Raw genomic sequence first — 18,719 nt, 5'->3', positions numbered from 1 at the left:
GCGAACTCTTGATGCATCCAATTTCATGAAATGAGGAGATGATTGTTTGTATTTAATTTATTTTTAGATTGCGTCTTGCATAGATGTGTGAGGTAACTTCAAATGAACATTTCAAAGCAGAGTTTTGTGAGTTTTGCAAGACATCAGTTTTCTGTCCTCTGTGTTTTCACTTACAGTAAAATTCTAAAATATTTTTACAATTGAAAATATGTGTTTTCTATGTAAATATGTTTTAAAATGTACTTTATTCCTGTGATGCAACACTGAATTTTTTGCATCATTACTCCAGTCTTCAGTGTCAAATGATCCCTCAGAAATCATTTTAATAAGCTGATTTGCTGCTCAAGAGACATTTGTTATTAGCAGTGTTGAAAACAGTTGTGCTGCTTCATACAGAATTTTTTTTTGCAATAAAAATGTCACTTTTGATCCAACGTCCTTGTTGACTAGATGTATTTTCTTTGTGGGGAAAAATACAAATACAAATAAAAATAAAAATAAAAAAGCCCCAACATTTTACTAAACTTAAACAGTTTTTGCTCAGTTCCCGGTGAGGGAATTTAAGAAATAGTAAAAGGGGAACCATGTGTCTTTTTAATAGATTAAAATCATGACTATCCACATCTTCATATAAACCCACACAGGCCACGTTAATCTATCAGGATTTGGAAAATACTGTAAATCCTCCATTAAATAAGATTTTATGGATGTTTGGAAGCGAGCAGCACTCGAGCTGAATTAAATCATAGTGACAGGGGACTAAATGGATGATGGCACACCGCAGTGGAACTATAAACTTAAACAGACAATTATTGATTTGGATATTTTTTTAGGAATAAAGAGGCTGTCTCTAGATTGGTTACATTAATGCATCAGGAGTAAAGGCTCTATGTGGCCAGCTTTGGTGGTCAGCGCTTTAATATGGCATGGTGTGGGAGGTCATCCAAGGGTCAAGGGTCAAAGATTACCATCCTAAAGGTCTCTATGACCCTTGCAAATTGATTGCATCAGAAAGCTTCAGCTCAGAATGTTAACTTCTCATTTAGCCTGCTTGGCGCTGACAGCTACACTCCTTTCCAGTTTCTCCCCTGAAGTTATAAAAATGATAGTTTCAAGTTATAAAAGAAATCATCAAACTGTATATGTATATATATACACACACACTGTAAATATATATTTTTATTTAATGGGGAAAAGCTTTGCTCTTCTGGAAAATGAAATAAAAAATTAAGTTTATTTTTGTTTACTATTCATTGTATATACATTATATATGCTCTTCAATGTATTTTCTACTTATGATGTAGCTCTCTACACTGGAAAACTTACATTTGGTCGAAGAGAAGCGTAAAAAGAACAAAAATGAAGTGTATAGTGTTAGTTAGGTCACGAGACTCTCAGCTGATCACTATAGGAATACAACAATATCATGGCATTCCTATATAAGGTATATTCAGAATTATTCAGCAGCTTTTTCACTTGCTCAGGAGCAAATCGCCCTCCTCCATCCCCAACTCCTCCTTTCGCCACAGTCAGGACTGTGTACTTTTGTGGTTATTCCTCATTGAATCAGACTCCTTTTATCTTGAATAATGTGTTACACTTAAATATCATTAAGTACATTAATGATATCTGCTTTGTTCTGTTCTGTTCACCCTTGGGGGTTATTATTGCTGCTCTACCTGCTCATTCCTGACAGGCTGCATGGATGGGCAGGGAGTTTTTGCCCAGAACAGAACCAAATTCTATGCTAAGTGTCAATCATTTTGACGATAGTGGTCCTGACAGAAATGAATGTGTACACTGTTACTATCATGTTTATTTAATGTTTGTAGAAAAAAGCTGCTCACTGATTTCAATCTATATTTTGACACTGACAGATCAAAAAATCTTTACATTCATAAATATAAATAATAGCAATTTACAGCAGAAGCAAACCTTTGTTTTCAGTCAGCAGATATAATGCATAGTCCAGTATTCATCCCTGTATAACATCTCTAATAATTATTTTTAGAAAATAAAAGAAACTATTTAAAGGTTTACATAGGTCTATTTCACTATGGAAACACACCTTTAGAGAATTAAATGAATAATCATCTGTTATTAAAAAAATATGTGGCATAAGAAATTCATGGCCCAAAATCTAAGCCACGGAGTTCACATTAAATAGCTAAACCCACTTTTATGTAAAACATTATAAAACAAATGTGTTTCCTTGCAGAAGCAGGAAATTCCTTTTAATGAGCAAAAACACATGAAATAAATAAAGGTTATATGTCTATTGCTGCCTCTCTCTTTTCTTTCCTCTATGTCTCATGTCTATTACATAACAGTGGTTGAATGAGAACATCCAAGTTTTTGCTCTTTTTGGCAGCAATAAATCACAAAGAACAAACGTGTTTTAGGCTGTATGATTATGGGCATCTGAAATAAGGGACCGTTTAAGCAGCAGACATCACTGAGACGATATTCTTTTCAGGCTGTTTGAGATAATTCTCAGTTGAATCCTTTGCAAACCAAATATATACTGTAAAATGCATGTTTTAAAGGCAAATATATACGGTAAAATGCATGTTTTAAAGGCAAAAGTATACTGTAAAATGCATTTAAAGAATGCATTTGATGAGGGAGAGTATGAAATAAAAATCTTTCAATGCAATAATCTGCAAGATAAAAAATAAATAAATAAACAAGATTGCTTCTCATTGTCTTTCTCGTCCAGAAGTTGTAAATAATACAAAGACAATAGAGTTTTACATGGCTTTCTACTTTAGAATTTTAAATTTAATGTGTTATTTGTGTTTCTTTGTACTAGAAGAGATTGTTATGATCCAACTGAGGAAAAATCAAGTTGCTTCAGGTGCGTAAAGACAAAAAAAAAAAAAAAAAAAGGTCAATGCTAGCTGCACACTGAATTAAATCCAAACTATATTTGATGTTATAAACCACATACTGCAAAAAAAAAAAGAAGGCATGATAAAATTGAATGTGTTGACTTTGCATTATTGTATTATTTATAAAAAATTTTAATCTTTTTTTTGTTTGTTTTGATCTTTTGTTTCACTGTTTTCATGATTTGCATATTTATAAAATGTATAGTATTTGTTGTTTTTATATATATGTTGGTTTTGTTTAATTGCCACAGTTTCTTTGAGGTCCACCTGCTAATTGAATCCAGCTAATTATCTCTAATTAGTCATCCAGAAAACGGGTAAATGGTAGTTGTTATGTGAGCACTAAATAAAGCAATGTGCTGAAATGTTTGCTTGTGCTGGTTTAGTTTTTAATTAATTTGCACTGTGCACTTTTTTTCTCTATGATGTTTATATAAGAAGATATATTTTTGCGAGATCTTTTCCAGTCTGGATGACATTCAGTGTGTGGCCAGCAATCTCTTTGTTTGCACTTGCAGTTTTTTTTGTAACTAATTGTGAAATTTACTAGCAATTTCTGAGAGTACACAGGGGGAAGATACTGACAATCAACTTCAATCAGTCATAAATAAACAGTTTCATCTCTTTCTGCATTATCAGAAAGGGTCCTGCAAGTGTTTAGTCCCAGCCAAAGTCTTGACCAGTCATCTGGTAGAACTTCATGTTGAAAGGCCTGTAGAAATCCCTGAGTCTGTGCAGCACTTCCGCTGATATGTGTGGATGCGGTCGGCCTTTCGATTTCCCCAGGCATCGTGGTCTGCTGCACCCTTCTGGCTTTTTGAGGCAGGGGAAGCCTTTAGTCTGGTTAAAGTAGAAGTGCTTATTGGTCACCACCCGCTTGAGTCCCAGAAAATCCTGCACCCGACCCATTTCTCCCGCGGGGTCCGTCACCAGCTTCTCACCGCTCACAAAAAGAAACTGCGTGAGCGGGAAATACCTGAGCCAGTTCTCCAGGTGTTTGGCATAGATGCCGATCCTCACAGCACTCCAGGATGTGTCGATCAGACCCGTGGTAAAGTTTTTGAAGACCAGATTCTGGAAGGACGGCAGGCCGGGGCTTTTGGTCAGAGTCTGAGTGTAGTCCGACACGGCCCGGGTCACGGGGTCACGGACCACCACGATGAGCTTGGTGCTGCGGCTCATGGAGAAGACGCGGGACGGCGCTTCATGGGTGATGAAGTAGCTGGGTGTTTTCTCCATGGTGATCTGGCCGTCTAAAGTACGTGGCATTAGATTCCTGCAGAACGAGAAACTGAAAGTTATAATAGAAGTCAATTCTGTGATCAAACATGGCTTCTAAATGGTTTGAAACACCACAACTCCTACAGAAATATAGTATGTGAAATATATTGGCCTATATCAAGAGTGATATTGCCAAATATAATTTTTGGTCCCACTTTATATTAGGTGGCCTTAACTACTATGCACTTACATTTAAATTAATCATTTGGTACAATGAACGTATTGTGTACATACATGTTTTTACATTGCACTTACAAATACCTATATGTAATTACATCTGTAATTAACTTCTGTAATTACATTTACAATTAACTGTTGATCCATCCCTCACACCTTAACCCACCCTTAACCCTACCCATACCACTTATATATATATAGATACATACATATATCATATCATTATATATATATATATATATATATATATATATATATATATATATATATATATATATATATATATATATATATCATCACTGGGTTCAGTGTAGTGCATTATGGGATTGTTTTTTTCTTAAAGGTTCACCTAAAAATGTAAATTCTATCTACTAACTTGTGTTGTTCCAAACCATTATTATACAGGAATTTCTTTCTGTGTAACACACAAGAAGATCTTTTGAAAAATCTTACATATTTGGAGCAACATGAACATAAAAAAGACTTAACTTTAATTTTTGGTGAATTGTGCCTTTAAGGAAACAATGTTGCTTTAGAATTTGGCTGAAATCATAAACATTTTGGATTGCACCTAAAATTTCATCTACTGTATGAAATATGGGACAGGTTTTCTGTGGCTGCACCTATGTCCAAGCTAAATATTAAACTGTAATTTTATGCAATAATGCAAAATGAAAAACTGTATTAAAACTGACTCTGGAGACATAATAATTGTGCCCATTTCAGCTCCCGCCAACGGATGAAGCTGTCACACGTGTTTTGCGATTCAGTTCATTATGATGAAAGATGTTCTTTTTATTATCAAATAAAAAAGAAGCAGTTTTCTGATGAGGCCAGTGTTGAATTACTCACTCCATCCTGAGTAATGCAAAGTGTAAAGTGTTGTTAAATAAATATAAAAGCTGACTTTATTAAAAACCAGCCTTGTGAAATAAACGTCAGTGAGAAGGGAGTTGGTGAGCTGCTATAAAAGAAAGAAAAACAAGTAAGCATAACAACTCTTAGCAGTCATTTCCTGATGGGGTTTGTCCCCAGAACGTCTGTCAGGAGTCTCTCCATCTCTCCAAGGCTCTTTTGTGCTGATTTGAGGTCAGTTTTGTGAGATCTCATTTAAAATATGAGGGTATTGGCTCCAGTAATGGAATAATATCCTAAATCAGCACAGAAGGTTTGCCTTAGTATATTAAATATCAATTATATATGTCATGTTTTATTAGATATATTTTTTATATTTGCACACACACACACACACACACACACACACACACACACACACACACACACATTAAAATACATAATAAACAAATGTAAATATATTAATGTTGTTGTTGGTTATAAGGTTCAGTTAATCTCTTTAATGAATACCCAATAGCTCCAGGGTCAAGTGGAAAAGTCTCTACACTGACTCTCATTATTTCCATAGAGAACATATGCAGTAGATTAACTCTTCACTGGTCTGGGATGGGGTTTGGTAAGCAGTCGCTCTCTCTGTCTCTTTCTCTGAGGCTGGCCGTCATCTCATTGCCATGAATTTAATATTCAACTCTAATACAAATCATATTGCTCTATGAGAGCTTTACCACTGAAACATGAGTCAGAGGAATCATGCTGACTGGTTTGTGAAGGAGAATAAAGAGTAATATTGAGAAATTGGATTTGCCATTTGACTTGCAATGCACTTAAAGGAACAGTTCACCATAAACAATGATATGTTATCACTATTTATCCAACGTGATATCGTTCCATTTTGTATGTTATTATTTGAAGAGAATTTTTGATGACTCTTCATGCTGCACTTGTTCAAACAATTACCATTTGTAGTCTGTTTAGCTCCAAGAAGGACAAAAGCATTAAAAAAGCACCATAAAATTGCCCATACAACTTCTGAAGCTAGTGTTTTGATTGTGTTTACATCACGCATGTTCCCAGCGCCTGCTTTTAGGGATGTGATCTTGAAGCATTACATGCAGAGCTTTTAATTTGGAAAGCATGTCATGGCTAATGTCAATGTTGTCATTCTCACCCTGCATCTAAAGTGCAAGTGTTGTTTGGCTATGTACACACTGCTAAGTGCATGTTCAGAGTTCAGAGTAATCATGCTAATGGAAGCCATAATGTCCACGGCCACGTCTGCTGACATCATGTTTACGCTGTGGAGAGCAGGCTGGTAATCAGCAAAAAGTTTGGGCTTTTCTCAATTCATGCCAGTGGCCCACACACTCTGGTCCACCCGTTTGATCTCCCAATCCAAAGAAGCATCGCAAGATAAAGCCCTCATTTCGTCCAGGTTCGCAAACGCAGCTGACTGGCGACCTCTGGCAACCTTTGATCTGAAGCCAGCTGTGTGCTTGTGTGTTTTCTTCTTTATCAGGTGGCTCGTGGCAGCAGCTGTTACCTGTGCGCTTGCTAGGCTAGCATCCATGCTGTTTGTTTTGATCACACCTAACGTAGCTTTAGTGGTTAGCATCTGGTCTGGACCGGGAATGTGAGCCTGGAGTATGTATGAGTTTATCAGAGCAGAACCTGGCAACAATTTATTTCTGTTTACTGGTTCAGAAGGCACAGCTGTGGGTGGCCTGCTGCAAAACAATGGCCTTGAAAAATATCAACTCCATCCCTTTGGCATTCAGTCGGTCTTAAATATAGTTTATGTTTTAAAATGCATTCAAAATGTTAAGAAAAATACATTGTAACATTGCTTTTGGTGGTTTCCTAACATATCTAAACATCCTTAAAACAAAATACACATGATGATCAAAAACAAAAGATAAATAAAAAAAATATTCTTTATATTTTGCTACTGGTGAAATATATAACATCTGTATAAGATATTTAAGATTAAAATACAATTAATTAATTAGATTAATTAGTTTTTAATATATCTCATAATATAAATTATTTATAAAAATAATTGTATAATATAAATTTTTAATTTTTTCATATATTTCTTTAAAAAAAACTTTTTTCATTTATATACTGTATGTATGTATGCATTTATTTATTTATGTACAACCGAATTCCAGAAATGTTGGGACGTTTTTTAAATTTGAATAAAATGAAAACTAAAAGAATTTAAAAGAACCACATGAGCCAATATTTTATTCACAATAGAACATAGATAACATAACAAATGTTTAAACTGAGAGATTTGACAGTTTTATGCACAAAATGAGCTCATTTCAAATTTGATGCCTGCTACAGGTCTCAAAATAGTTGGGACGGGGTTATGTTTACCATGGTGTAGCATCTCCTCTTCTTTTCAAAACAGTTTGAAGACGTCTGGGCATCGAGGTTATGAGTTTCTGGAGTTTTGGTGTTGGAATTTGGCCCCATTCTTGTCTGATATAGGTTTCCAGCTGCTGAAGAGATCGTGGTCATTGACATATTTTTCATTTAATGATGCGCCAAATGTTCTCTATAGGTGAAAGATCTGGACTGCAGGCAGGCCAATTCAGCAACCGGACTCTTCTACTATGAAGCCATGCTGTTGTAATAGCTGCAGTATGTGGTTTTGCATATGTTGCTCTAAAACCTTTATATACCTTTCAGCGTTCATAGTGCCTTCCAAAACATGCAAGCTGCCCATACCGTATGCACTTATGCACCTCCATACCATCAGAGATGCTGGCTTTTGAACTGAACGCTGATGACACGCTGGAAGGTCTTCCTCCTCTTTAGCCTGAAGGACACAGCATCCGTGATTTCCAACAAGAATGTCAAATTTGGACTCATCTGAACATTTTTCCACTTTGAAACAGTCCCTTTTAAATGAGCCCTGGCCCACAGCACACAACAGTGCTTCTGGACCATGTGCACATATGGTTTCCTTTTTGAATGATGAGCTTTAGTTGGCATCTGCAGATGGCACAGCGGATTGTGTTTACCGACAGTGGTTTCTGGAAGTATTCCTGGGCCCATTTAGTAATGTCAATGACAGAATCATGCCGATGAGTGATGCAGTGTCGTCTGAAGGCCCGAAGACCATGGGCATCCAACAAAGGTCTTCTGCCTTTTCCCTTATGCACAGAGATTTCTCCAGTTTCTATGAATCTTTTGATGATGTTATGTGCTGTAGATGATGATGTTTGCAAAGCCTTTGCAATTTGACGTTGTTTTTAAAGTATTCCACAATCTTTTTACACACTCTTTCACAGATTGGAGACCCTCTGCCCATCTTTACTTCTGAGAGACTCTGCCTTTCTAAGACATCCCTTTTATAGCTAATCTACAGACCTGATGTCAATTAACTTAATTAGTTCCTAGATGTTCTCCCAGCTGAATCTTTTAAAAAAATTCTTGCTTTTTCAGCCCTTTTTGGCTCCGTGCTAACTTTTTGAGACCTGTAGCAGGCATCAAATTTCCGATGAGCTCATTTAGTGGATAAAAGTTTAACATTTCTCCATTTAAACATTTGTTATGTTCTCTATGTTATAGTGTGAATAAAATATTGGCTCATGTGATTTGAAAGTCTTTTAGTTTTTATTTAATTCAAATTTACAAAATGTCCGAAGATTTCCAGAATTCGGGTTGTATGTATGCATGTTGCTATGAGCAATCCGAATACTTAAAACAAATTCAGATAGATAGATAATTTTTTTATTATTTATTTATTTTGTATATACGTATTTATTTGTAATTTTACATGTGTTAATTGAAATTTTATTTATATTTTACATGTATTTATTTATATTTGTATTTTGTTATTTATAGATAGACAGATTGTTAAAGAAACATCACCGAGAAGGGAGTTTATTCACTTATTTATTTTAGAATTTATTTAATTATTTATTTTAAATGTATTTATTCATTTATTTTTATTCTTATAAGCAATCTGCATCAGTTATATGATAAGAATTTGTTTGGTCATGGAGACTCAAAATATTCCTGAATAATTATTAACAAAATAACATGGTTTCTTTCTGGACATTACACAATTATACAGACTGACCGCCACTGTTTGGTTAAGGTTTCTGTGGTGTGCTGCGAGTTACTTTTCAAAATATTCAAATACATTTTTGAACCAAAACATGTTTAACTATAAAAAAAGAGACAGCAAACATAGTGCGGTAAGTCATGCCTTATTGAACAACACACATACACAAGCTCTTCCTCGTAGCTGTTTGCATAATACACGTCAGAATAGAGTGGGATCTTCTCTCCCTCATTTAAATGAAACACAGGATACAACCTTTCTCCCATTATCAGAGGAAAACATCCAGACAGAACTGCCCCCTGTGTCTGGCAGCAGTGACCTGGGATGTTCCCGTCCTGATCTCTGCCACATCTGGCAGCAATGAGGCTCTGGGAGGAAGTTTCTTCCCATTAAGTGCTCGCCATGGGCCTGAACGGGTGCGGATATTTTAGGTCTCTGAAATGTTACTTTTGACAAAAATGACACAAAAAGCTTACTTTTAATGAGTCCCGTTCATATATAAATCTATAAAATAAAAAAAACTTCTGAAAAACAAGATTGAGGTGCAAAATTCAGAAAAGAAAAGCAAGTCCTAAAATCTTGAATATCTTGTAACTACATTTCAACTTCATGTCAATTAATTCTCATTAATTTGCAACTACATGTCTACTAACTCTCAGTAGGGTAGGTTTAGGGTTAGTAGAATAAGTTGACATATTTGCAAAGTTTCTCATAGTCAGTATGTTGTATGTTGTGGACCCATCAAAATTAAGTGTTAGAAGATATTAAGCAGACAGTCTTATACTCTAATGACTGCTTGTTGACATGTAGTTGCAAAGTTACTGTTAGTAGAATGTCTAAAGTGAACTGTCGAAATAAAGTGTTACCCTGAATTCAAATTGAGGATATTTTAGATAATGTCATGTAACATTTATTTTATTTCAAATATGTTTTTTTATGGTTTTGGTTCTAGTTAACATTAAATTCCAGTCACTAAAATATTTTAAAACAAGACAGAAATGTTTACAATTAAGTAATGCAGTGTGACTATGGTCTCATGTTTTAAAAACTAAAACCCCATAATATATATCCTGAATCCACCATGCATGAGATAAAATAATCTTAGGTACATCACTCTTGTTTGAATCCCACCAAAAAGCCTTAAAACAGGTTGTACTCAGACATAGCATTCATGAACACCATTGTGAGGAAGGCAGGGCCTTCTTATTGAAAACAAAGCGAGAACACAGGCATGTCATTATGGAGCAAATGGGAGCTTCTAGAAACTGTGGGAAGCAATTAAATGTCAGCTGAAAATAACAAGTAAAGCACCATAAAACATGCAAACGGACACAACACAAGGGACAAAACATGCCCTTATGAAAGAAAAATCACAGAGGAGAACTCCTGAACATCTCAATTGTTTCTCCTACACATCAATTACCGGTACATGAAATGGAGGTTTCTTCTCAGATTTTCTCCTGAGAACAGATCCTAGTAAGACCTCATTTGCAATTTCTTTGTCACAAATGATTTTAACGTGAACTTTGGTCTTCTCATTAAGACCAAATGATCTGAGCTTTTCTCCAAACAAATGTTAGAAGAAACATCTCAAGCAAAGCTAGAAGTTGAATGAGTCAAGACTGAGCACTTCATTAAGCTCGGCAAGAGCAGCATCAGAGAAATAATATATCTTAGAAACAGTGGACAGTGAAACATCAGCTCTACATGTGTGGCATAGCAGGAAAGCCAGAGGTCAAAGGAGAAACCAAGATCTAAATGTTCACATCCTTGAAAGAAAGAGGGAGGTCCCTCATTAACAGGAAACAGACCAGTGGCAAATCAGGGATTACAGACGTGTGTGTGTGTGTGAGAGAGAGAGATAGGAACTAATTGCCCTTTTGCCCTCAATATCATGTGGGAAAATCAGCGGAGTGGCCATGAGCGTGTGTTTGCGTGGGTTTACACCAGGAAGCACCAGGGCGACCACACCCACAGATGAGGACACAATAACACGAACTACAACTTCTGTCAGATTTCAACACACTTTTACCTCCCTCTGAATTCATAACATCTCTCTCTCGCTCGCTCTCTCTATATATATATAGACACACATTTAAGAGTAAAATAATTTGTTTATATATTTTTTCATTTCATAGATAATAATAATTTGATTATAATTTATGAATTCATGAATTAAATAAATTAAAAGTTGGTTTTATTTAAAAAATAACCAAATACATAATAAAATGAGTTAATTATTTTAATCACACACACACACACACACACACACACACACACACACACACACACACACACACATGTATATATATATATACACATATGTATAATTTATTTTTATTATTTATGTTTGAATCAGCATTCTTTTTTCATCTGGTTTATGTGCACAAAAACAAATTTTATATTTTTAAACAGCATCAAAACACTGAACTCACTGTATCTCCGCCTACATCCTCCTGATTAGTGTTTTGAAGCTCTGACAGGATGTGCTTCCTTTTCTTCCTGCTTTTTAATCAAGTCTGATCTCTGCTGGTCAGACTGGCTGTTTTGGTGATAGTGATAATGCTGCATGACCTAATGTTACAGGGGGGCAGCAAAATTGGCCATAGCTTTTGTAAAAATAGCACATATTTCTAATTTGACAAGAAATCAGTCAATAAAATCAATGAGAATTAACATAAGCATTACTGCACTTGGTTGCATCAAATTTAGCATTAAAAGATACATAACAGTTAACCGTTTCAGTACTGTACCCGTAATGCATTTGAGATTCAGGATGTGTCACCATTTCTGGAAACAGTCCAGTATAGGGGATATTGCTAAACGTCCACAAGCGCCTGGCATAAATTTATGGTACAAATTTGGCAGGAGGACCCTGAGAAAAAAGACTTGGCACAGTTTATATTCAATGAACTATATGCTATGGTGGTGTGTGTAGAATACAATTTCTGTGACAAATGTATAACTGCTGACTGAAGTGATGCCAAAGAGCAGAATTACATTTATAAAACAGATGTAAATTTATATGTGAGCAGATAGCATCTATTGATCCTATAGAAGTTACAATGCACACATGAAGTGATATAAAAGTAAAAACAGATCGTACAATGGAAATCTGTTCAAATATACACCACACAGAATTTTAAGTGACTCAATATGGAGTGTGTAGCAGCATAATGAACCTTTAAGACTGGCCTAGAGGAAACCACATCCCTGGCTTGGTTAACAGCCCACCGTATGTGCAGCTTTAACAGTCAGTCGCAGGACTTTGAGCCGAAGAATGACTGCAGCTGCAGAATTGGGAGGTTCTAGTATAATTAGTGTCTTCAAACACTCTGTTTTTTTTTTTTTTTTTGCCTGATTAATCATACTTTTCTTGTTGAAAGGGCAGTATTCGAAAGAAATAAAGTGGGGTTTGCTCTAAAGCAGGCCTATATTTAAGCAGTAGAAGACTATGGGCATTTCTGCTGAGAAGTCATGCATCAAAAACAAGTTGTTAAGAAACTATCTATGCCATTGTGGGTTGGTGAACAACTTGGGACAAGCCAAAGCTTTCTTTCTCTTGGCCTAGACTGTAACCTATCCCACTGAATACCTCCAAGGAAATGATTATCCAGCTAACCACATCATAAAAATATCACAAGCAAAGCAAAGCTACGCTCTTTTGGCATCAATGGTTCCACAAAGAACCTTTAACATCAGTGGAACCTTTACATTCCACAAAAGGTTGTTTATGGTGGAGAAAGGTTCTTCAGATTACTGAAAAGTAAAAAAAAAAAAAAAGGTTCTTTGGAGAACTGTTCTCTGAAAGGTTCTTTATGGAACCAAAAAAAGGTTCTTTTATGGAATTTCTGTGAAAACGTCCCTTTGGGTTACTTCCTGACTCTTACTTATTCATTTGAGGCTGTGCCATACTCTGAGGATATAGATAACACATCTATCTCTGTAGCGCGCTGCTGATGTGTGCTGTGATGATTTCCTCCACACCACTACCTTCAGTCCAGATCAATCAATGGCTAGTTTAATGTTAGAGACCCAGGTCATATGGGAAATCTAGCCTGTCAAATCAGTACTCTGGCATCATGAAATATATGGCCTTAAAATCTAAATTGAACGTGTAATGCAAAATGTAAATGTACTCATTAACATCAGGGATAGATAAAAAAAAATCCTAAACTTTTGCATGGAATGGAATGAGTGCTAAAACATTTGTTCTGTAATGTATTTTTTTTGTGACAAATATACATAAAATAATTCTATGTAAATTAACTACAAAGATTTACTGTAAATATATATATAATTTACATATATATTATATAGAGATATAATAAATAAGCATTCCATGTTACACAACAATCACAAGACAACAAGGAATTAAACCTATCACAATTGAGCCTTATCTTAAAGCATTATCACAGCTCTTAAAACATAAACCTTTATAGCTAAACACCTTGGAGTGTCATAAAGAATGTCAAGAGCTGAAAAGGGCAGCAGCAGTTTGTCAACAAGATTGAATATGCACAGGTTAATTAACCGTCTCTATGCCTAAGTGCAATTAAGTTGGTTTAAGGAGGAATCAATAAGCAGCACGTCTGCACACATCATTGATTGGGATGTGACTTTTATTCCGGACAGTGATTTATGGAGTCATGAAAAGGTGCAACTCGAGCCAGGTAACTGCACTGAGTGGGGGAGGAACAATTATTATGGATTAATGAACAGAATTGAAGAACATGTAATGTTAATCAGAACATACTAGAAATTCATGGGAAAATCAGATTTTTAAGATCTTCAGTTTATAATATTAGATAAAATTAATTGCAATTCTTTATTAAATTATGTAGTGCATCCTGAAATTAATTCATAATTATCATAATTAAATGTTTTTATTTTTTTGTACTTTGAAATGTATTTAGAAAATGTTCACTGTAGTGGAATATTATTAATTAAATTAGAAACATGTAAAATAAAATAAATAATACAAAAGATATTTGAATAAACACATACATATGTTATATACAAAATTTGTAGGCTATAATGCATCAATCATTTTTACAGTGTACTATATCTGACAAGGGCAACAGTCATGAGTTCCATAAACCTTTTAAAGAGTAAAGTATACGAGCACCTGGTCGCTTACAAAGCCTGTATGTCTCTCTCTCAACTCATTCACTCACTCTTGCTCTCTCACACATACACACAGTGGCCATGTGACAAAGCTCTTCCATGCACAGATTCCAGCTGGCATTCACAAAAGCTCAGCTGTCATTACACATCTGCACACACACAGAAGACCCGTGGTGTTGACAAGGCTGATATTGAATAATACTTTACAAAAACCCCATACATGGACAGTTTGTTTACATAAGGCTGTCAACACATGCTGGAACAAATGTGTATGTGTGTGTGTGTGTGTGTGTGTGTGTGTGTGCGCGAGAAAGAGAGACAAATCATCAAACTAAACCTCAAAGTCGCTCACAAGGTATAGTTTTTTGACAAGAGAGGAAACATGATTATTAAAAGAATATTTTACCCCGTAATGAAAACTCTGTCATCATTTATTCACTCTCTGTAATTTCAAACCAATAACCCCAACATTTTCCTTTTGTATTGTGACAAAGTAACAGAATAAGAGTATGCAAAGTGAGTAATTAATGACATAATTTTAATTTTGGGGTGAAGTGTTCCTTGAAGACATTTTTAATAAAAAATAAAATCATGTCATCATTTTCTTCCCCTCCCCCATGTCATTCCAAAACTGTTTGACTTTCTTTCTTGTCTACAACATAAAATAAGATACTTTGAACAATGTTGGAATGGTTTCAGGTCCCATTGACTTCTATAGTATTTTTTGTCAATGGAAGTCAATGGGACCCAAAACTGTTTGGTTACCAACACTCTTCAAAATATCTTCTACTTCAGAAGAAAGTCATATGGAACAACAAGAAGGGAATTAAATGATGAACCAGCAATACATAGTCATTCCCATTTGTCTGAATTCTAATTGGATGACATGGAGATGAGAGATGGACAGAGGCGAGAGACAGATGCACTGATGGTCAATCCACAGTCATTTTATTGGCAGAGGGCTGAATGCCCTGCCAATGAGACACGGCTCTGAACTGGTTGGGTTATTGACCGGTGATATTAATGAACAAAGTGGCATTAAAAGAGAGAGGAAGAATCAATTGCCGATCATGCAGACATATGCATAACTGCTTGAAGGACAGTCTAAACATGCAATTTTGAAAGAGGCCCAAAAGAACTGATGAATGAAGAAATTTCGGTCTGTAACTCCTTTGAGGAGTTAATTAAACCAATATTCTTTGCTCAAAGACATTATGATGAGAGCTCCATAAACTTTATGTGCCTCAGATACATCCATTTCAGGAGCTCTTGAGCTGCTGTCTACATAAATTACAATGTCTGTTATAAAATTGGTCTACTGTAAGATAAAACATCTGCTGGCTGTCTTAATTACCACTCTTAAGATTTTAAGTGGGTAACTTGGATAAAGAAAATCGCAGTCTCTAAGAATCAAACTCATAGGGAGTGATTATATAGACAGATAACGCCTGTTATCTGTTATTTGTGATCTGTCTGTAAAAATGAATTAGACTTGTCTTTTTTACTTAAAAAATAAGAATTACAGACCTTATGCATCAGAGAAATAAGTGCACAGTCATATTTAGAATTTTGTTTTTGGGGTAGCTCCATAGAATTGCTGTTGAAGAGTAATTAGCTGGTGAAGTGGATCTACGAAAGTTATCATGATGTGTGTCAGACTGGGAAGATTTTAAAGGATTAGTTCACTTCCAGAAGAAAAATTTCCTGATAATTTACCCCCATGTCATTCAAGATTCACAACTTTCATTCTTCAGTCGAAAAAGAAGGTTTTTGAGGGAAACATTCCAGGATTTTTGTCCATAATGGGGATCAGTGGATTGAACAAAACAAAATAAAAATGCACATTTTAACCACAAAAGCTCGTCTTGCACTAGCGCTGCGATGAACTATTAGGGGCATTGGTTGCTAAGGAGTGGCTGTTAGCAGTTTGCTATACAGTTACTAGGATGTTCTGAGTGGCTGCTACATGGTTGGCCAGACAAATAAATATATATATATTTTTATAATTTACTTTTTATATATATATATATTATGTATGTATGTTATGTAGCCTATGTATGTATTTACAGATATAAAAAAGTCATTGTATTATCTGCAAACACGTTTAATTGTGCTATATTTCTTTACAATAAATGTCACTGTTCCGGTAAAAATTGCACAGGGATTCATACATTTTCAGTGTGTCTTAACTGTCCATCCAGCCAGCAGCATGTTTTGAGGAAGCCTATCATTTGTGACTGTACTGTAATGTAGTTACGTGCTGAATTTTAATAGCTTTAGGTGTTTTGATAATTATTAACCCTATGGTAAATTACTAATACTATCATTCACGACTAGCTAATAGCAGGCGACCCACCTGTACCACTGGAGCCCCTTCTCATAGAACCGGTCAAAGAAGTGCGGCTCCGCGCCCACGGCTCTCACGTCTGGATGAACGCGCAGGAACTCCAGAAGAGCGCGCGTTCCTCCCTTTTTCACGCCGATAATAATCGCCTGAGGAAACTCTTTGGTCCCAAAGTTGTTTGACACGGAGAGATTGCTGTACGTGTCATAAGCTAAAACTCGCTGCCGCTTCTCATCTTCCACGTCTGTGGCATCCCGCTCGGGCAGTTCGCGAACGATGGAGCCGTTCCAGTGCGCGAGTTTCTTCCCTTCCTTCGGGAAAAGTTTGTTTCTGAAATTCTGATGGACGTACAGCGGACTCGGCATGGAATCGCAGTATCCGGTGAGACAGTATAACAAATAGGTGAATGTGAGGATCATGGTAAAGAAAACAGACACCTTGGAGTGCGCTTTCAGGTGTCCCAAGTCGCAGCTCGTTGTCCAACATCCCATGAGTGGCTTTGTGTCGCAAGAAACAAAACGTTAAACGGAGGAATCATGCCGTATTAAATGTAAAATAACGGGTTTGTTGCAAGACTAAACATTTAGTGAGATTTACATTTTTTTTTTTTTGCGCATCAGAGTCACTAAATCAAATGCAAGCCATATTTGCACGATGATGTCTTATCCAGAGAAGCAACATTACGAATTATAACTTGTCACGATCTCTTTGTTGGACTGATGGGACTTCTTTGGCTTGAGGTCCCGCAGACCTGCAGCTTCGGGTGACCAGGGTTACCCATTCATCTCCCACCCGTTTTGGGTGAGTATCCACGCCCTGCTTTCCGAGTCCCACCCCTTTTGCTCAAATTACTTTTATGACTTTCCTAAGCAGTTACAAACCCATTAACTACTATTAAATCTATGAGAGCCAGAGAGCTTATTTTTTTCCGGATAAGAAAAGAACAGGTCAAGGTTCAGTGCCCTTACTGGATGATAGAGATAGTGAAATGTTATCTTAGGCATTTTTATGGCATGCACTTTCCTTCATAGGCTGTTGCGTGAGGCAGCCTTCTGTCAGGTCTCTTTTACACACAGATGAAGAGGTCAGTCAGTGAGCAACACCTGTCCTGGAGGCCACACACTCAGTGGAGACAGTCTGTTTCTTGATCTGGTCTCTGCAGACTTAAGACTAAGCAAATCACAATCACTTCAGCTCGCACACTGTACACTTCAATATCAGTTTCAAAGTACTTTATTGGTATGAGTGTCAAATCAAGCAGTAAAAGCAAAAATGCACAGAATAACAGAGAATTATTTCATAATTATTCTAAGCCATATAGGTCATAAAATAATTGCTATGTGACAAAAACATATTTATATTTTACCCAGTATTACAGAATATAAGATGAGAAATGGTGTGAATCTGAAGAGAAAGTAAAACAGATAATTCAAGAGAAACTACAGCTTGGCCAAATTAAAATTACCTTGGAGAACGCACACAGAATAGGAAGGATGAGAAATGGGAATTCTAATCAACTTAGACCTATTGTGGTTACATTTCTTAAGTATAAAGACAAAGAAATAGTGCTGGAGAGAGCAAAATTCCTCAAAGGAACAAACATATACTTGAAGGAAGATTTCCCGGAACATGTGCGTTTAAAGAGGAAAGAGCTTATGTCAGAATTGAGAGCTGCAAGAGAGCGGGGAGAGATAGCCTAGCTTCGTTATGGTAAATTAATCACATATCCAGCATCAAAAGTTAAAAATTATAGCAATGAGAAATCATAGGCCTATAGCTTCCTTAAATTAGCTTGAGGAAATTGGATGAAATTAAGATTTTTCTTTTTATAAATTATGTCAGTATCACTCAAGTTGCCAAGGAAAGGATTAAAATTAGCTCATATTAATATTTGTAGCCTTCGGAATAAACTTGTTGAAATATCTGATGTTTTGATTACAAATAATATTCATGTTTTAGCAGTAAC

The 18,719-nt window shown here is 35.9% G+C and overlaps 1 protein-coding gene across 1 annotated transcript; it reads right to left on the bottom strand.

The window, feature by feature from the left end:
• Positions 1-3,548: 3,548 nt before the first annotated feature.
• LOC306872347 (heparan sulfate glucosamine 3-O-sulfotransferase 6-like) lies at positions 3,549-17,244 on the bottom strand (the record flags this gene model as incomplete). The annotated part of the gene is made up of 2 exons (XM_079420856.1): positions 3,549-4,167; positions 16,766-17,244. The coding sequence occupies 2 exons, from the start codon at positions 17,242-17,244 to the stop codon at positions 3,549-3,551; spliced, it is 1,098 nt and encodes a 365-aa protein (XP_079276982.1).
• Positions 17,245-18,719: the final 1,475 nt, after the last annotated feature.

This window comes from Barbus barbus, assembly GCF_936440315.1.
Source record: "Barbus barbus genome assembly, chromosome: 7".
NCBI lineage: Eukaryota > Metazoa > Chordata > Actinopteri > Cypriniformes > Cyprinidae > Barbus > Barbus barbus.
Note: the sequence above shows the minus strand (reverse complement) of the source record. Positions and strands in the feature narration are given on the sequence as shown.